This window comes from Nelumbo lutea, chromosome 1, assembly GCF_056320005.1.
Source record: "Nelumbo lutea isolate HS-2025 chromosome 1, American lotus-T2T, whole genome shotgun sequence".
In the NCBI taxonomy this organism is placed as follows: domain Eukaryota; kingdom Viridiplantae; phylum Streptophyta; class Magnoliopsida; order Proteales; family Nelumbonaceae; genus Nelumbo; species Nelumbo lutea.
In genome coordinates, this window is record NC_142684.1 from 149,394,397 (window position 1) to 149,415,906 (window position 21,510).

Consider the following 21,510-nt stretch of genomic DNA (forward strand, 5'->3'; position numbering starts at 1 on the left):
ACCCCTTGATACAGACCTTGCTGTTGTCTACAGTCAGTCCTAGGGTTTCTTCACAGTATCAGAAAAAAAGAGAATGAAAAGAGAGTAGAAAAGAAGGAAAAAAAGATGAGAGACGCTAGCTGTAACCAGTCAGGCTGAATGGAGCTCTGATACCATGTTTGCTGGAGAGCAGTTGCAGAAGAGGAAGAAGAGGAGAGAACAGATCTGAGAATGGGCGGCAATAATGTCTCATCCGGCCCTAGAAGCTAATATAAATATTTACAATAAGAAGATACATGAAAGGACTAGAATGCCCCTGATTAGTGATGGGACGCCTAGACATAATAAAGATAAATAAAACATAAAACAGGTTTAGGCCCATTAACAAAGGCCCATAAAAGACTAAGAAACTTAAACATAAGAGTTAAACTAAGCCCATTAACACTTAATCACTCGAACCGACACCTAGAAGAGTCAAGGTGCTGCTTAGATCTGTATCCCATTTACCAGCACTGAGTAGTGACAATTCCTGACACATCCTGATCCATTTACACCATCTTTCCTCAAACCCAAAATTAACCAATATCTTCATGATGTTTAATGACTTGAATAGCCTCAATCCTTGTAGTGCTGCTGATAACTCAGTTCTTAGGGAGTCTCCTTGATCAATTGAGCTAGTGTAAACTGCTATTATACTAGCACTGCCATTTTTTAATAGATAATATTAATAGAATTGCCATCTCTAAGGACTCCGTCATTATGAAAACCCTTGGATTATCAATGCATCTTCCATCAATGTTTAACACCATTTAGTCATTGCTTGGTGATATCCTATGCATTTGAGTTGCAAATGTTGTGGTTGATGAATTATCCACCATTTACCATTCTCTGAAAATGTTATCCATGGAATACAGAACACATATATCCATGTTCTTTATCCAACATCACTTTCATTGTTATGCTCTATGACTACCTCTCCTTCCATAGAATTTGTCCATTAAAAATCCTTGTATTGCTTATATAGTCTATGGAACTGCTGCCCTAGTGCATTTTCACATAATTCTCTCATTTCCTCCGTATTGTGAAAGTAACTAGGTTGAATAAACTAGCCATATTTGTTGGTGGTGTCGACCTGCATCAAGAGAGAAAGAAAGAGTAGATAGTGATAGGTAGTCTCCTCTTCCCAAATACTAGAAACAAACAAACAAGAGATTAGTAAATGATAAGTAGTCTCTCCATATGTATTGAAAAAAATGCACATGTGAGGGGATGGGCACCAGTTCAGTCTCCTCTTCTGAAGAGTATCAGAAGTGTTAGTTTTCTCATGAACACCCTTTAAGCAAAAAATCCTTGTATCTGGGGGCATAGTTCTCCTCCATATTTTATGTAATTGAAATAGGCTGCAAAGAGATAGGGGATGAGGAAAGAGCATGAAGGGAGGAGGCTCAAGGGGAAAATCCTATCTATATATTCTTTATGCTCTGGGTTGTGGTTGTCATGGGAGTTCCATTTGTGCTCTTCTACCTCCTTCAAAGTTTAAATTATGTACATCTTGCCATTTTTTTAAAAGGTGCACCATGGGACTATCTAGGGTTACAAGCAGAGCTTATTTTGTGGGATGAATCAACTTGTTACCATGTTCTGATAAATTAACCTTGAATTTGATGGTGATTAGATACTATAGTGTAGTTTGTACCTGTAACTTTTTAAATCTAAACAGTTTAGCGCATGTGGGACTTTGACATACAAGTCTACAACCTTCATTTCAATAACACAATGCTTTAACCAATTGAGCCAGAGAGCTTTTTTGAAATATTTTATTTCTTTTAGAATTCAGATTTGCATATTCTCAAAAGTGGCACCTTACTTTGTTTTGGTGCACATTGCACCATGTGACTTGTACCTCAATTCTAGGAACCCCTTGTGTAATAATTGCACTTCATGCTTTTAAAATACTCTCATAGATGTAATTTATGTGTTAGTAGAATGTAAATCTTTTTCTTATTGTTTGTTGTTATTTTGTGCATTTGTATCTTGTTGTCTTGTGGACCACTCTTTAGATTTTTCACCTAGCTTCCATTAATTTTCCTATTCTTAATGGTTATATTACTAAGCAAGAATTGTATATACTCTAACCTGGTTCAGCGACTGATGATTAGTGCTGGAACTTGTCATTATTTGCAGGAAATAGTGTCCATATATCCTGTTTTATCACCACCAACCCTTACTCCAGTTGCATCAAACCGAGTTTGCAATGCACTTGCTCTTCTTCAGGTCAGTGAAGAGTTTGTTAGTCCCTTTTCTTTTTGCATTTATTTGTTGAGGTATAAGAATATCAGAAGGTGGGATAGGAAAACAAAGACAAAGAGACATTTTAAGAGCTTCCATAGGAAGACAGAAAATTTCACAAGAATAAAAGTTTGAAGGTGTGTTCCATTAACCATCCTATAGCCTTTCTTACAGTGCTCCATTTTCTTGAAAAGTAAAAGAAAAAAATTATTAAAAAGGAAAGAAAAGAGCTAATTACAAACAACAAATAGGGTGCTAAGATAGCACCCACGCCAGCAACCAAACAGAGAAACTTCAAAAACACAAAACACAAAGAAACAGATAAACCTCCCCAGCCAAAAGCAACTTAGTCATCTCCTTCAAACACTTCATCTTTCTTGTCTCATTCCTCACCCCACTCCTGTCCATACTCCCCCTACAGTGGTCTTCTTCAAACTCTCTTCCCTCTTGCTCCTTTCAAATGTTTCAAAAGCCCTTCTGGCAAATTTGTCTCCTGACAAAAACAAGCCTAAGCTCCTGCCAATCCTAACATCTATTTCAGCCAATCTCCACTTTCTCCCCCTTCTCCACGCAGACTGACTAAGCCTCAATTATATTCTTGTCAAAATCTCTACCACTGTCCTTTTTTTCCTCTGGCCCTGACCCTGCCTCCAATCCTTTCTCATTAGAAGGCAACTGTTGAGTCTCCCCTGCTTTGAAACTTGGGAATTGACTACCTCAACAACCCTCTTCTTTGAGCCTTTGACCTTTGTTCCTCTCTTCTTTTAAACCTTCTTAAATTTATTTGTGGGGCCAACACCAATCAAACCATCTTTTAATCTTGAAAAAAAACTTTAGAAACATGAACAATATGGAGCTTACTTGAATCTTTGACTTTCTTCAACACCTTTGAAATGTCATATTCCCCTTCTTTGCTCACTGAATTTATCTTTGACCTATCTCAACTCTAAGCCTTCCAATTTTAGAAAATCCTCACAAACTCCTTGAAGACCACTCTCCACATTGTTGTCCGCAGCCTCAACAATAGCTCTCTTCCAAACTCTTGTTTTTGCTCTCTTCTAAGTCCTCTCCCTCCTCTCCTTCCTTCACACTTCCCCCCCTATAATTTCCTCCTCTCATTCCCCAAGCATGCCTTCTTTCCTTCCCTTTCTCCCCTTAACTGATTAAAACCTTGGTCAGACAAAACCAACCTTCTCTCCTGAGCCGATTCCGAAGGAACCTCGACCATGAAAGAACCAAAACAAATCAACTTACCTGCCTGCCGGTTAAGTACTGTCCTCTCTCTCTCTCTCTCCAATCTCCCATCTCTCTTATCCCTTTGATTAGACTTAACCTCGTAGATACCAAAGTATTGATGCACTTCAGAACCAACATCAACTATCTCATCCTTCAGGCACACACTCTTCTTTGCATAGCTGTCATATTTGGCAACCCCAAACCCATTCCTCTTCCTTACCTTTTTGAGAATAGAGTATCTCTTTTTCCTTTATGTTTAAATGGCTTAAGCCTGAAACCTCTACGTTTGAAAACCTTTATCTTATTAAACTGAATACCACTTTTAAACACTCCTAAGCCTCTTTATTGGGCCATGGTCCCCACTCACACAGCTAGGCACATCTTTAACCGCTTGCGATCCTTTGGTAGCCTCAACTAACTGCCTGCCCTCTAGGACACAATTTCCAAGTTAACATAAATATCCTCAACGTCCATCAAAATTCTTTTAAAATCTATTTTCTCCCAACTCTTATTCCTATCGTCAACTTTCAGGAACTTTTACCACTAGATACCATGATCCCTTTAAAAGAGAATAGGCACTATGCATGCAAAGGGATTCCCAAAACCACAATCCACGTTGCTCTCCTCCTTCGGCCTTCTTGAATAAGACCAGCCACGATATCACCAGCTTAACTGTAAGTCACATCCCCTACTCATCTTACCTTTGAACTGTAGAACCCATTGTGCCTTCTTTTTACACTGAAACATGAACGAAAACAAGTCCCCATTCAGCCTTTTTATTCTGAAGACTCTTTCACCCCATTCAAATGCCACCTAAGCTGTCATTTTCTCCTCCAAATCCAATCCAAGAAACCTTCCAGCCAAACTTGCATTAAAACCTTCATCTTCTCATCAAATTTCCCCGTTTGCCTGGATTCAATCTGAATCTCACTGCTTCGGGCCATGGTGCATTGGGAGGTGCCTGATAAGCTGAAATTGTCCCATGAACACAGCACAATGAGAGAGGGAGATTTATATGGAAGTGCATAAGAGTTGCTTTGTTGCGGACAGTTTGGGAAGAAATAAACATCGGAATCTTTTGTGAAAAAGAAAGGAGCTTCTTGGAAGTCAAAGAATGTATTTTGACAAGGGCAATTCAGTGGCTGAAAACTCTAAAGATCTTTGATGCATACTCTTTTGATGACCTATGGAGAAGTTGGTTAGCAGCGGCTAATTCTTCTACCAGGAAGGACAGAATGGGGTTGAATGGATGCCACCAGGGGAGGAGTTTATCAAGCTGAACGTCAATGGAAGTAGCCGAGGAAATCCAGGACCTTCAGGCATAGGAGGAGTGCTGAGAAACAAAGATAGTAACGCGATATCTTTGTACTCAGGTCCAGCGGGTGTAAGAGATTCTTTAAGGACTGAATTACTGGCTGCTGTACAAGGAATCTAACTTGCAAATCAGCTAGGCATAGAGCATATGATTATTGAAGGGGATTCACAGGTGATAGTGGGTTGGCTGAAGGATCCAAACACTGTGATTTGGGGTTTTAGAGATCTTCTCAAAAAGGTTAAATGGTTAACAAGGAATATGACAATCAGAGTTCAGTAAGTAGGCAGATCAGCAAACTCATTGGCTGATTCACTTGCAAAACAAGGGGTTTCCCGGGATACTTTATTTTGGGCTTCAGTGTAATTTCTTTTGTACTTATGATTCTGTAATTAGCTTTAAAGGAAAGGTCTCACCTTGTGCCTTTCCAGGGGTTGCATGTAACTCTTATTTGCTGGTTTAATAAAATTTCACTCATTTATCAAAAAAAAAAAAACACAGCACAATGAGAGGATCTTCTTACAGTGCTCCATTATAACCATATTACCATAAAGAGGTTAGATAATGAATGCTTATATATTTTATTGCTTATAAAAATGCTTATATCTTTTATTTTTTTCTTGATAAGTGGTGATGCTTTTACAAGTGAGAAACCATTTGATCAATTGTTTCTTTTTTATGTGATATTTGTGTAACTTTAGTACTAATTATTTTCCAATTTAAATAAACTCTTAGGATTTTAGAAATGGATTTATGAATTCTGCAAATTCTCTATTGATAAAAAAATTGCTGCTGTTGAGAGATATATTGTATTTGTTATATTGATAAGTTATGAGGACCTATATGTAATTAGGTTAGAAAAAGGGGCTTATGTGTTATTATGATGTATTTTGGTATGCTTATTTAAGCAAGTGGTTGTGTGAGATTAGGGGGAGATAGAGAGAAAGAGTTGTATCTTTTGCTCTTGTAGTGGATATGCTTCCTCTCCTCCCGTGGATGTATGCTAGCAAGCCGAACCATGTTAAACCTTTGTGTTTCTCTATTCCTTCTTCTTGTTTCCTCCTTGAGTTCCTATTCTATTTTATGTTAGTTGACATGGTGTCAGAGCTATTTTATGTTGTTTAATAGTTGCGAATTCTCTATTTTGCTTGTGTTGCTCATTTTTCCTTTATCTATATTTATTTGTTTTTGCAGTGTGTGGCTTCTCATCCAGATACCAGAACTCTATTCTTGAATGGTACTTTTCATAATCACCTTTGACATATAAGGGTGCTCCATTTGGAGTTGGATGGAAAGCTTAGTTTATATTTTTATTCAGATTATAGAAAGGAAGATATTCTTATGTTGTGAATTGATGCATCTTAAATACAATTTATGGATTCAATTGATAAAAAAATCATTAATGGATTCTAAGGTAACGTTTTGGAGTTTCTGTTCTTTGTTGCATATTGTATGTTTTATTTTCCTTGGAGTAATTTAATATTCTCTTACATGTATAATTTTCTGATCAATGTAGTTGAGATATATCATACAAGAAAGTGTAATTTATCCATTTTGTAAAGATTTCTTTTTTCTTTAATGCAAGAATCTTTGAAAACAAGGAACGATAATAAACATGATTTGATTGAGCTTATCATGGTGACTGATGTGACACTATTAGTAGACAAGAAAAAATGGTGGAATGGGTGGCTCCAGACCAAGGTGGGAGGACATTAATCTTTGATGGTGCAGCCCAAGTAACCCAATTGCATAATGTTTTTGATGGGTGGTAAGAGATGATAAAGAAAACGTTATTCTTAGCTTTTTTGGGCATGTTGGGATTGGAAATTCTTTGAAAGCAGAATTTTGGCCCTTTCAAAGTGCTAAAGTTAGTCTGGGCAACTGGTTGAGAGATATACAGGTGGAAATGGACTGCTAAATAGTGATAAACTAGATGACATTGGGCGAAGAAGTGCCTTTATTACTAAGATGTTTTGTTGGAGAAGTGAGAACTCTGACTACTAACCTGAATTGCTCATTCAGGTGGTGGAAATAAGGCTGGGACAGACCTGGGAATCACCACAACATCTCCCAATTCTAGTTTGGATAAAGCTTTTGGGACAGACCTAGGAATCACATGTATAAAAATAGAGGCAAGAAAGGAATAATAGGGAGATCAAGGTCTGGGAAGGTATCAGAAGTGGTGGAGGAGAGCTCTGTTACCTCAATAGTGATGGGAGGAGCAAGAGGCTCAATTGAAGGTGTGGAAACAAATTGCTCATACACGTGTCTTTGTCTTTGGCACCACCTTTGGACAATTGGATGGGAAACAAATGTGGGAGATGAGTTGGAGGAGGAAGGGGAGTAGGAACACGTGAAGGAGACCCAATAGAAGACTCGATGAGAGGAGACCCAATAGGAGACTCAAGAGGAACCAAAAGAGGAACAATCAGTGGCATAGCAAATAACTTCTCTGAATGCTCCCCCTCATGAGAAGTACTAAAGAAAGGAACAAACTTAGTAAAAAAGGAGACTCCCAGCAACCTCAACCACATGTCAATTCTTCCTTTCCGCCACTCCATTTTTTTGTAGAGTGTAGAAACAAGAGCTCTAATGAATAGCCCCAAAAGTATCAAAGTAGGAGGAAAGGCTCTTCTTAAAATATTCCTTAGCATTATCAGATCGGAATGTTTTGATCCATGTGTTAAAGTAGGTAAGACTAAGTTCATGAAATTTTTGCACAATTGTTGGCACTTCATCCTTGGACCTCATAAGGTAAATCCAATTAAAACGAGAGAATTCATCAATGAAAAGGATAAAATTCTTGTAACCCCCTATAATAGATAAATGATATGGCCCCCACACATTAGAGTGCACAATATGAAAAAGAGAAAATGATATTTTTTACTCACCGAAAAAAATAGTCTACAATGTTTTGCAAGTTCACATAGCTCACAATGAAGACTCGATAGAGACATTCCCTCGAACATTTATGGAAACAAATAACTCAATGCAGAAAAAGACAAATGACCAAATCTTAAATGACATAACATGACTCTATCAACTGACTCTGATATAGACTCTAAAGCTACTCCACTAGGTGGTCCAAAGCTTCAATAAGAGGTATCCAACAAATATATTCCATTCACCTCATGGCCACTCCCAATCGTTCTCTGAGTTTTCAGGTCCTAAAAAACACAATGAGTAGGAAAGAAGGTTACACTACAATTCATTGATTTAGTCAAGCTACTAACAAATAAAAGGTTTGTGTTAAGTTTGGGAACATGAAGGACAACGGACAAAACAAAGGAGTCAGAGGCTCTAATATTCCCTTTTCCAAAGATGGGAGCAAGAAACCCATCGGTCTGATGCACTGGAATGGTTACTGTTAAAGTTCGGCTTGCCCTAGAGGTCTGTTTTGTTTGATAGCTGAAAGGTAAAGTAAACACCAAGAAGGAAGAGAGAAAAGAAGAAGGAAGGAGGAAGAAGAGAAAAAGTCTGGTTCGAAATTAGGAAAAGTCATCCCTAGTTTCGGCCAGACCTGCTATTATATTATTAATGTAATTGGAAAAGACATAAGTGCCCTCATTTAAGTAAGAGGCACTCGAACTAACATAATAGTACACATCAGCACTCTCAACAGGTACAAAGACCAAAATACCCCTTCACTAACTCCCCCTCAAGCTGGTGAGTATATATCATATAATCCCAGCTTGTTACATATGTAGTTCACTCTCCCCCGACTCAAACCTTTTGTAAACAAGTCTGCTCACTGATTTCCTGTATTAACATATGCAGTCTCTATCACTCCATTCAACACATTCTCTCTCACAAAATGACAGTCAACTTCGATGTGCTTGGTTCTTTCATGAAACACCGGATTGGAAGAGATATAAACCGCTGCCTGATTGTCACAATAGAGCTTCATTGGAGTACTGATGTCATATCCTATCTCCTATAGAAGGTTCCTTAGACACACTAATTCACAAGCAGTATGTGCCATGGCCCTATATTCTGCTTCTGCACTGCTTCTCGCCACAACTGTTTGCTTCTTACTTTTTCACGTTACCAGGTTACCCCCCAGGAAGGTGCAATAGCCTGTGGTAGACCGACTATCAGACATAGAACCTGCCCAATCAGCATCGGTGTATCCTTCTACTTCCAGTTTCCGCCACTTTTATACAGCAAACCACGACCAGGAGCTCCTTTCAAATACCTCACAATCTTTAGTACTGCATTCCAATGTGGGACCAAAGGTTTCTGCATGAACTGACTCACCACACTAACCGCAAATGAAATATCTGGCTGAGTAATGGTTAGGTAGTTTAGTTTGCCTACAAGATGTCGGTATCTGCTAAGGTCTTCAAATACTTCACCTATATCACTGCTCAACCTCGTATTTGTTTCCATAGGTGTCTCAGTCGGTTTAGTACCCAACAAACTTGTTTCTTCTAGTAAATCAAGCACATATTTCCTCTAACACAAATTAATGCCATGCTTAGATCTTGCTACGTCTATGCCCAAAAAGTATTTCAATTTGCCAAGGTCCTTTTTCTGAAAGTGTTCTTGTAGGAATGCCTTCAATCTGTCAATGCCCATTTACCTGCTACCTCTTAGCATTGCATTCCCAGTCACAACGATATCATCTACATACACCACCAGTAGTATTTTACCTGCCGAAGAGTCATGACTAAAGACAAAGTGATCAACTTGGCACTGTTTCATACCAAACTTCTTGACCACCTCACTAAACCTACCAAACCATGCTCAAGGGGACTGTTTCCATTTATAGCCTTCTTAAGTCTGCTTACCTTACCATCCTCCCCCTGAGCAATGAACCCTGGTGGTTGCTCCATGTAGACCTCCTCAAGCAAATCACCATGCAAAAAGGCATTTTTGATATCTAGTTGATGTAGAGGCCAATCATACATAGCTACAAGGGAGATGACAACACGAACTGACCCTATCTTAGCAACTGGGGAGAATGTCTCTGTGTAGTCAATGCCATAGGTTTGGGAGTACCCTTTTGCAACCAGTCGCGCCTTCAGGTGCTCAACACGACCATCTGGCAAGTACTTAATGGTATACACCCACCTACAACCGACAGCCTACTTCCCAGGAGAAAGAGCGGTGAAGTCCCAAGTGTGATTATGATGTAGGGCAGAGGGCTCTTCTTCCATAGCACGACACCACTCTAGAGAGGTAAGGGATTCCTGGACATCCTTAGGGATAACCACCGAGGATAACAAGGAGATGAACTGGCGATGGGAGACGGAGAGGTGAGTAAGGGAAACAAAATTGGAAATAGGGTGAAGGGTGCGGGTGTGTTTACCTTTCCGTAAGGCAATAGGAAGATCAAAGTCGGAGGTTGGTGTCGGATCTGTCGACAGTGATGAAGTCGGAGGAGGCGCAGCTGGTACACGTGGGCGATGTGTATAATACACATGATAGATAGGTGGACGGTCAATGGACGGTGGCACCGGAGGCAAGGACGTAGGCACGACTGGAACCAGAGGAGGAGGATCAGCTACAGGAAGGGGAAGAGGAGGAGGTGATGTGGAGGAAGCAACATCATCGGACCCCACGAAGAACGGAGTAGACTTGAAGAAAGTGACATCAGCACATACCAAAGAACGACGAGAACTGGGATGGTAACACTTGTACCCTTTCTGAGTCCGGGAATAGCCAAGGAAGATACACTTAAGGGATCGTGCATCAAACTTGTCAGTCTTGGGACCCAGATTATGGACGAAGCAGACACACCCAAATACCCGAGGAGGAAGCGGAAATGGAGACATGTTGGGGAACAAGACACTAAAAGGAGAACGACTTTCAAGAATAGACGTGGGCATCCGATTATTTAAGAAACAAGAGGTGAGCATTGCATCACTCCAAAAGGGTTTGGGAACATTCATGTGGTGCATGAGTGAGCGTGCCATTTTTACAAGATGTTGGTTCTTTCTCTCAGCAACCCCATTTTGTTGTGGGGTGTAGGTACATGAAGTTTGGTGTATAATGCCATGTTGGTCCAAGTATTCTTGAAAATATGAAGACAAGTATTCACGACCATTATTAGAACGGAAAGTTTGGATGTGAACGCCAAATTGATTGCGGATCTCAGCATAAAATTTTTGGAAGATGGCAAATAATTTACTTCTTTCTTTAATTAAATAGAGCCACATCATTTTTGAAAAGTCATCAACAAAAATAACAAAATATCTGTGTCCTTTATATGACATCACTTTATAATGACCCCAAACATCTGAATGAATTAAAGGAAAAGGACTCGACACACGGTTATCAACCCTAGAACTAAAGGGAACACGATGGTGTTTTCCAAATTGACATGACTCACAATCAAGAACAGACAGTTGACTCAATGAAGGGACCAAGGACTTCAACACTTTCAGCGAGGGATGGCCAAATCTACAATGCCACTGGAGAGGAGAAATAGAGGACTGAAGGGCCGTTGATGTTCTTCCACCACCATCAAGATAATACAGTCTACCGGCTTCATACCCTCCACCAATCTTCATCCCCGTCTTGAGATCCTAAAAAACACACATATAGGGGTAAAATGTAATGAAGCAATTAAGGGACTTGGTCAGCTTACTAACAGACATAAGATTAAATGGAAGCTTAAGTACATATAAAACAGAGGATAGGGACACAAGGTCTAGGTCAACATTACCAACACTACAAATAGATGATGTGGAGCCATTAGCAAGGGCAACGGATTGTGATGTTGAGCAATGAGTGAGAGATGAAAACACACCTGGAGTTCCCGTCATGTGATCGGAGGCTCCAGAGTCAATAATCCAGGGGTTGGGTGTGGATGCCAAACAAGCCATACCTGAGTGTGCAAAGGTAGTTGTGTTTTTCTTTGACATGGATTGAACAAACCTTTCATACTCATCACGAGGAACACTCACCATCTCCTTGCTTGGACCATCTGGAGAGGTAGAAGGCATTTGGTTAGCTGACCGGTTCTCCTGTCTAAAGCTAGAACTGGTGTCACTAGTCATGGCATGGTTGGCCCAAGTCGAGGGTGGACCATGTAAGTCATAGCAGTAGTTAATAGTATGTCCATCCAAACGACAATGAGTACACCTCCGTGGACCCGAGCCACGTCCTCTACCACGAGCTCCCCCTGAATCTCTGCCTCCAGTACGATCACCACCACGAATATGTGTAGATCCACTACTACCACTCCGGTCATACACTGGACCACTACTGCCACCACGGCCAGGCAGGGCTCCTCGAGCCCCACTTCTGCCACCTCGTCCTCTCGACACTGCAAATTCTAATTTATTAGAGATATTAGAGTTTTCCATAGATCCAATGGAAGTCCTCTTAAGACGAGCAAACACCTCCTCTAAAGATGGAAGGGTAGATCCTCCTAGTATCTGGCTCGTACTGGTTCATACTCAGACTTCAGCCCCACTAGAAACCGAGTCACATCAAGCTGCTCTCATTGTTGCTGTTGAACCTTAAGACATCAGAAGTGAGAGGGTGATAGACATTTAGCTCATTACGGATATTTCTCATACTGGCATAGTACTCCTCAAGGCTCTGATTTCCCTGTTGCAGATTGAAGAATTCCTGATACAGTTGATATACCCTAGTTGTATTATCCTGACCAGAATACAATTTCTTAGCATGATCCCACACCTCTTTGGCTGTGTCAAGGAACATGAAGTTCACACTGATTCTGGTTCCATACTGATGAAGGAAGATTTGGCCCGACCTCTTTATTATGAGACACGTGGCAGAAACGACAGCTCGGCAAAAGGGGCCAAGCCTAGGCGGGAATTAGGGGACACACTTCGCCGAACTAACCCACCTTGTAACTGCTCGGGATAGACTTCGCCGAACTGCCACCTTGTAACAGCTCGGGATAGACTTCGCCGAATTGCCACCTTGTAATAGCTCGGGATAAACTCCGCCCGTACTTCCAGGCTCACACCGTCATCGTCCTAACTGACAAACCTCTTCGACAAGTTTTACTCAAACCCGAAGTCTCCGGTCGACTGACGAAATGGGCCATCGAACTCAGCGAGTACGACCTCCAGTACAAACCGAGAACCGCTATCAAGGCCCAAGCTTTGGCAGATTTTACCGCCAAGTGCACTTTCAGCCACGAAGCTCCATAGGTCGAGCCCGAGATCCCCATTTGCGGCGAACCCGGAGCTCCTGAGCCCGTAGAGTTCGAACCCCGTGAAGTAGCACCCAGTGTGGCCTCTCTCCTGATCAGGCGAAGAGCGAATTGGGATGAGGAGCCCTGGATCCTTCACGTGGATGGTTCCTCGAACCGGCAAGGCAGCGAAGCTGGAATAGTCTTGTGCGGCCCGAGCGGCACAAAAGTAGAGTACGCGCTACGCTTTGAGTTCGCAGCATCCAACGAGGCAGAGTACGAAGCGCTAATCGCCGGGCTGGACCTAGCGCGAAAGGTTAAGGCAAAACACTTGGTCATCTGCAGCGATTCTCAGCTCGTGGTAAACCAAGTTACCGGCGAATACGAAGCACGCGATCTCTCCATGATCGCATATTTGGCCAAAGTAAAAGAAGCCCTGCTCAACTTCCGGTCACACATCATCAGGCATTTCCCGAGGTCCGAAAACACTGAGGCCGACACCCTGTCCCGGTTAGCTAGCACGAGTCACAACAATATGAGAACTGTGTACATAGAGGACTTACCTCGGCCTAGTATTCTCGGGGGGACAGAGGAGGTCGCTCCCATCTTAGAAGCAAAGCCGAGCTGGATCGATCCACTCGCGAGCTTCCTGATAGACGGAACCCTCCCTGTAGAACACAATGCCGCCAAGAGGGTGCAGCGCCAAGCGGCCAAATATGTCATAATAGACGAACGGTTATACCGACGGTCGTACACGCTCCCCTATTTGCGGTGCTTGCGACCTACCGAAGCCGAGTTTGTACTCCACGACACTCATGAAGGCCTGTGCGGCGGACACTTGGGGGTAGAGCACTAGCCCAAAAGGTACTTCGACAAGGATACTACTGGCCACCGATGAAGGCAGAAGCTGTCGAGCTCGTCAGAAAATGCGACAAGTGTCAGAAGCACGCTAACATCCACCATCAACCTGCCTCCGACCTCAAATACCTCGCCAGTCCGTGGCCCTTTGCACAATGGGGCATCGACCTCCTTGAGCCATTCCCACCAGCAACAGGCAGAAGAAAATTCTTAGTTGTTGCGGTAGATTATTTTACGAAGTGGATAGAAGCTGAACCTCTGGCAACTGTTATGGCCCGAAACATACAGAACTTCTTTTGGAAGAACATAGTATGTCGGTTCGGATTACCTCGGGTTCTAATTTCCGACAACGGCAAACAGTTCGAGGATATCAAGTTCCAAGAGTGGTGCCAGGACATGGGGATTCGGCAAAATTGTCAGTCGCGCACCCACAGGCAAACGGTCAGACGGAAGTAATGAACAGAGCCATCCTACGCGGACTGAAAGCATGTCTGGATCGAGCTAAGGGATTGTGGGCCGAAGAGCTACCAAGTGTCTTATGGGCTCACCGAACGACCGAAAAAGCAGCCACGGGAGAAACCCCCTTCAACCTCACCTACGACACTGCAGCGGTGATCCCGGCGGAAATCGAAATACCAACGTTGCGATTAGAAACATACGACGATCGGACGAACGGAGACAAGTTACGCACCAACCTCGACCTACTGGACGAGGTAAGGGACCTCGCGCACATCCGTACAGTGGCATACCAGCAGCAGGTAGCTCGCTACTACAATAGCCGAGTAAAGCGACGAAGCTTCCGAGTTGGCGACCTGGTCCTCCGGAAGATTATGGTGCCCGAACCCGACGTCGGCAAGCTTGGACCTAATTGGGAAGGGCCCTATAAAGTAAAAACAGCGCTCGGGGGCGCATACGAACTCGAAACCTTGGAAGGCAAACGAGTACCCCGAACGTGGAACATCGTGAACTTGAGGCGATACTACCTATAAACCACCTAGCGAAGTGGACAAAATCAGGCCATGTGCCACAAGGCAAGCCGAGGAACTTCAGCACATTATCAGCTCGACAAAAATCAGTTCGCGGCATAAAAGGCCACGGAAATTTAAAAAACCCGGCAAAGAAACAACTCGGGGAAGATGAGCAAGGGGAAAAAGACTCCATTGCAAGAAACAGTACACTGGCAAAAAAAAAATTTACATGCCCGGAGCCACTTCTTCGCCATCGGAAGGCACTTCAACAACACCCGAAGGCCTTGCCTCTCCTTCAGAGTCTGGCTCGCCATCAGCAACATTGGCCATCTCCTGAGTTATGCGCGAAGTGGTTATGGCACTTACATCGAGGTCGGGGTATGTATTCCGGATCATCCACCGGCTCAACTTGAACCCCCTCCTGTAAGAGTCCACAATCAGATCGTCAAAACGCGGGGAGGCAATGTAGTCTTCAACTGCCTTCTTTTTGGCGTCTTCAATGCCTTGGGAAAAAATCTGTGTTCTCTCCCTAATGTCCTCCTGAAGATACTCGACTTGATGCTGCAAATCCAACTTCAAGTCCGCCATGTGCTTGACAACTACACCCATGGCCTCGGCGTCACGCTGAGACCTCGCCTGTTTGGCCATCGCGACGTGAGCAGCCTTTTCAGCAGCATAAGCAGCCGCCTCAGCAGCCCGGGTATTTGCCTCTGCAGCACGGAAGGCTTCTTCAGCAGCATGAGCTCCACTTGGGCCGCCAAGGCATGAATCGAAGAATTCACCTACCAAAAGAAACAAGTGAGCAAAAAGACAACAGAAGCAACGGAATTAAATAAGACAGAATCTTACTTACCACCATGGCATGTGTTACGGCGCGGCAAGCGACCTGATTCAAGGGAAGATCGGTCCACGCCGTGACCTCCTTGGGGAAAGTAGCGTCCCTACTCTTTTGAAGAGCGTAGTTCGGCATCAACACGCTCCTAAACTCCCCTTGAGCTCCCGAGCCTGAGGGCCCAGCCCGCGTATGAGCAGACCCGGAGTGAGGAGCACTTGAGTACGCAGGAGCGCCCGTATGAGTGGTTTCAGCGAAAGGCGCCCCGGCAGTCTCGTGCACCGGTGGAGTCACTTCGGGCTCCCTGGGCAGATCCTCTGTCGTATGGTCTGGGGCTTTGGGCTCCTCATCCAAGGGCAGCTCGTTACGAGTTTGCTTGGCGACCCGCTTCCTCCTCTTCATACCTTGGAACAAATGCCCGCCACGAGTTCTCTCCGCATCCATCACACCTACAGAAACGAGTTCGACATCAAAAAAAAAAAAGGGCCGCATAGCCAGAAACCTACCCGAACTCAGGCCGGCTGCAAAAAGCTTAGCCTCCGTTAAGTAGTGGTGGCACTTTAAGCCTTGCCGTGCCCACTGCCAGAGACCCTTCACCGTCTCTTTATCAAGAGTTACGCCCAAGTCTGGAGCGGCCTCACCCCACCCGGTCTGAAAGGACCATCCTTGTGCACTTCGCACGCCGAAGTAGTCCCGCTTCCACGCCGGGACCTTGTTAGGAAGATCGTGCAGAAGCTTAAAACCCTGGCGAGGAGTAAGGTAATACGCCCGTCTCCCCCCAGGAAGAGGACCCGCCTGTCTCTTGAGCATCAAGATAGAGGAGAATATCTCTAAGTCCAAGGGGAAGTTCTGCTCGCAAAAAAGGGATATTGTCCCCACCAGGTTCCGAATAGAGTTCGGATGAAGCTGGCCAATGGTGACACCGAAGTGGTTTATGACTTCGACGAGAAGGGGATGGAAAGGAAGTCGCAACCCTGCAGCGAGCTGCTCTCGGAAAATCACAATCTCGTCGGGACCGTGTTCCCAAGGAAAGCTACCCGAAGGAATGAAATATGTGTACCCCTCAGGAAGATTGTAGGACAGAAGTATGGATTGAAGCCCCTCAGGCGTCATGGTCGAAGGACCAAACCTGTCTAGCATCCGACCTTGGCGGGAGGTAGACGCCAAACTGCCCGAAGCAACTCGGCCCACTGGTTCATAGTCTTCAAGCTCCACCTCAGGATCACTGAGGCAGTCTGGGGACACGGCTCGGTTGGTGGAACCTACGTCAGCCCTACTCGAAGAATCGTCTGAGCTATCAAAGCTAGACATTGGGGGAAAGATAGATTCAAGAAAGTACTCACCGGAAAGTTTGAAGAGCAAGCCAAAGAACCGTGAAGACTGTATAACCAGCCTTGACGCGAGCTGGAAAAGATTTGGACGCGAGTTGAAAGGTTGGATGCGAACTCAGTAGACAAACCGCAGAAGTGACAAATCAACCGGGGTCCCCCACTATTTATAGCTACAGTAACCAAGAATCGACCCTGAAGACTGAAGACGATCCGACGGCCCACGTTCTTACCGACCGCACAACCCTTAAAGTCGAGACGTGATTGGCGCACGTCTTTCCAATAAAAGCGAAACGTCAGCACGTCTTTTTGAAACCGACGTCGCTTCGACACACGTCTTTTCGAAGCTGACGCGCCGCACGTCTCCCTGACAGTCGACGGCGCACATACAACAGTGGCGTGCCTTTTTGAAACGACCCGCTGTCACGTCCCAGCGGCGCGAGTTGGTTTGAAATTTAAAACGCACGGTCACAACCACCAGCGCTCTTGAGTAAGCACGTTTCCAGCCTTCTCGAAAACCGAAAAAACCCTAGCAAAAGCGTCTCGTACAGTGAAGGTTTGAAGGACAGGACAAATCTACAACCACCTCGTGAAAACTCCCCGCACCATGGCAAGGCCCTTGACGCAAGGAGTGAGGGGCAATTGATGAAGGAAGATTTGGCCCGACCTCTTTATTATGAGACACGTGGCAGAAACGACAGCTCGGCAAAAGGGGCCAAGCCTAGGCGGGAACAAGGGGACACACTTCGCCGAACTAACCCACTTTGTAATAGCTCGGGATGGACTTCGCCGAACTGCCACCTTGTAACAGCTCGGGATAGACTTCGCCGAACTGCCACCTTGTAACAACTCGGTATAGACTTCGTCGAACTGCCACCTTGTAACAGCTCGGGATTGACTTTGCCGAACTGCCACCTTGTAACAGTTCGGGATAGACTTCGCCGAACTACCACGTTGTAACAGCTCGGGATAGACTTCGCCGAACTGCCACCTTGTAACAGCTCGGGATAGACTTTGCCGAACTGCCACCTTGTAACAGTTCGGGATAGACTTCGCCGAACTAACCCTTGTAACAGCACGGGATAGACTTCGCCGAACTGCCACCTTGTAACAGCTCGGGATAGACTTCGCCGAACTGCCACCTTGTAACAGCTCGGGATAGACTTCGCCGAACTACCTTGTAACAGCTCGGGATACACTTCACCGAACTGACCCACCTTGTAACAGTTCGGGATACCTCCGAGCTTAAGACCGCCTCGCCCAACACTTCGCATCATCTTCTGGGCACCAATGCCAAACAGGTCGTACCATGCCTGACACCAGGGAAGTCCGTGCTCGAGGGCGCCTCGCCTGACTGACTTGGGATCTGGCGTTTGGCAGCAGCACTCTAAACGACCACTTGCCACCGCCACTGACGCCGCCATCTCCGGTTAGACTGTTAGGCAGTGACGGTTCTGTCTCGGCAGAAGGGATGACAGCCGAGTTGACAAGCGCAAGGGTAATCATACCCGATCTGACAAGGGCCTCGGGACGAGTACACGAAGTGACTATAAGAGCCCCCTGCCCCCCGACAATGGAGGTATGCAAACTTTGCGCTATCTGGTATTACCTTGCTTTTGAAGGATTCTAACTTGAGCTTCGGAGCCTCTACACCGGGTTCCCCCCGGAGCTTTCCCATCTCTTCCGTTTCAGGTTCCCTGCTACCCCGAATTCAGAAGCAAGGCAGCGGACAGCTAAGACTAGCCGGATCACGCTCCATCACATACTGTTCCACAACCATGTGATAATTTGTGCATCTTCCTGTTCCCAGTCTTCATACTTCTGAGAATTAGTGGGGGGTTTCTCCTCTCTTATGTGCTTTACCTTCTTCGCCTTCAGAAAAACCTCTACAGACTTGGCCCAAGGGACATAATTTTCTCCATTCAGTTTAATGGAGGTCATTTGGACATTCAGGTAGTCAGTAGATATCATCACACTAGGTTTACTATCACTGCTATCTGCCATTGCCGAATTCCCTTATCAGTGAATCCTGAGCACTACACACTGCACATTGCACACAGACACTTCACCGAAATCTGCACACTGATTTCAGCAATAACAAAGGCTGAAAGCCATACTTGTAACACCACAAACCCTACTCTACAGCTATCGGAAGTTTCACCATTAAGTAAACACTACTTCCCTTTGAATCACACACAAACCAGCATAAACCTTAGCATACTGCAATCTGAAAACCCATCATGCAATCTGTACCACACCTCTCATGTGTTCCATAACAGAAAAAATGCATAAAAAAACTCCTTACCTCATTGCATGAAGGCCAACCACACGAAGGAATGAAACACCACTGCACCACACGCACCAGCCCTACATTAATTAGGGGAGGGCTTAGAAACCACAACAACCAATCACCAACGACACCACTGTAGGCATAGAAACCTCCAAGGGAAGAGGGCGTTCACTCCTTTTCAGCCCTTTTCCTAAGCTCCAACCAACGGCTGAGAAATCCAAGAGAAACCCTAGTAAACAACAAGACGGAAGAGAGAAAAGAAGGAAGAAAGAGGAAGGAGAAGAGAAAAAGTCTGGTTCGAAATTAGGAAAAGTCATCCCTAGTTTCGGCCAGACCTGTTATTATATTATTAATGTAATTGGAAAAGACATAAGTGCCCTTTTTTAAGTAAGAGGCACTCGAACTAACATAATAGTACACATCAACACTCTCAACAGGTACAAAGACCAAAATACCCCTTCACTAACAGTTTCATATGTTGGTTATATGGTATGATGCACCAGAATCAATAATCCAAGGGATTTTATGATTACCTGAAGTCATAGCATGATTTGTAGAAGCACGAGTACCTGAGTGGGCAAATGCAGATGAAGAGGTGCTGCCTGAGGAGGAAGTTGCAACAGTAGTCTCCAAATGATTAATTAACCTCCCATATCTCTCAAATTCTGCCTTCACTATTGCCAGCTGCTCTATAGTAGATTTTTCTTCTTCGCTTTCTCTATTTCCTTCTTTAGATGCTGTTGCAACATTTGCATTCTTGGGCTTTCCAAGCTGACCATTTTTCTTAAAGTTGTTCTGAATCCTTTCTAGAAGAAGATCTGGATGAAGTTTCCAATAAGTATCCTTAGTATGTTTCGGTTTCTTGTAGTACTCACATATCACCTCTTTCTTCTCAGTCGACACCTTTGGTTTTATTCTAGCATGTGCAAAGTGTTTCGAAGTTGGTCCCTGTACCTGTACTTGCCGCCTACTCTCTTTACTGCTCACCATAGAATATGCTTGAGCAAGTGTTACTTCATCCTTGGCCAGAATATTTTGTCTCATAATATCAAACTTAGATTAAGTCTTATAAGAAACTCAAATGCCCTGTTTCTTTCCACTAATTTTCTGAATGTCTCTACATCCTTGGTGCTCTTCCATACAACTGTTTGCATAACATCAATCTCTTGCCATAGTGACTTCAACATTGAGTAGTAGACAACTAGACTCTTTTCCCATGTCTCAGTTTGTTCACATCATTAGCTTATAGGCCCTTGCAACATTCAATTTTTGATAATGCGTTTCTGTAGCACTATCCCAAATCTCCTTGGCTGAAGTCATCAAGAGATAATGTTGGCTTATGTGATTCTCTAGCTAAGCAAGGGGTAACGAGGGATTAGATGCACTGAGCCCATTTTTAAATCTATTGTATTCCTTTGTTAAAGAGTGAGGCTGCACCTCACGCCTCCCATTGGGATGCTTGTAACAGATATTATCCTTTTGTTCTTGTTGTAAGGCTTAAGTGCTCCTTGTTACTGATGTTAGTGGGACAATTTAAGCTACTAGTCCTTTCTTTCTTTTTTTTTCTTATTGTTCTTATCCTAGGATATGCCACTAGGGGCATGCTTGTAATTTTGTCTTTTTTATAAAGATTAATATAAGTAGAAGACTGGCGGCTGCCAGTACTGAGTTTGCTTTTCTTTCTATCATCTAAACCTTTCTGTCTTTCTCTCTCTCTCTCTCTCTTAATCACCACAAGCAACATGGTATCCGAGCGGAATTTTGGGGCTGGAGAAGACCTACGATCCTAGCATCAACCTTTCTAAAGAGGATTGGACATGGCTACTTTTCTATCAAAAAAAAAAAAAACTAGCTGCGACTGGTCTCAGTTCTCTCTGGCGGCTGCACTTACAGAAACCCTAGCGGCAGCTTGTGTTTTCAATCTTTTTTGGCAGCTGTACTTCTGCTGAAACCCTAGTGGCCCCAAGCGACAATTACTGAAAAACCCTAGCTGTGTCTAGCCGTGGGATGGTGCTGGTCTGCTAAAACCCTAATCGAAGGAGGGTGTTGATGGTGCAATGAAGCCCTAGCAGGTTTTGATCTAGTGCTGAACAGGTGTGGTTTTGTTTCAGTTTATCTCAGTATTCTTTATCCAATGGTGCATAGGTCTTATGCCTTGATTATATGATTATTTGTTTGAATATTGGTGGTGCTGAACCGATGACCGGACTATTTGTTGTTTTGTTTGGACGTTGTAGTGACTGATCTCTTATTCTCAGCAGTTGTTCTTGTGCTCTCAACAATATTCAATAGTTTGTTACTCACA

At 44.0% G+C, this 21,510-nt stretch overlaps 1 protein-coding gene across 2 annotated transcripts in view; it reads left to right on the forward strand.

Annotated features, from left to right (window-relative positions):
- LOC148878307 (uncharacterized) overlaps positions 1 to 21,510 on the forward strand; it is a 48,468-nt gene that overhangs the window by 7,613 nt on the left and 19,345 nt on the right. For both annotated transcript variants that reach the window (XM_088952661.1, XM_088952662.1), the window contains 2 exons: positions 2,164 to 2,253; positions 6,011 to 6,053. In XM_088952661.1, the coding sequence (XP_088808787.1) occupies positions 2,164 to 2,253; positions 6,011 to 6,053 (133 nt within the window). The remainder of the gene's footprint in view (positions 1 to 2,163; positions 2,254 to 6,010; positions 6,054 to 21,510) is intronic.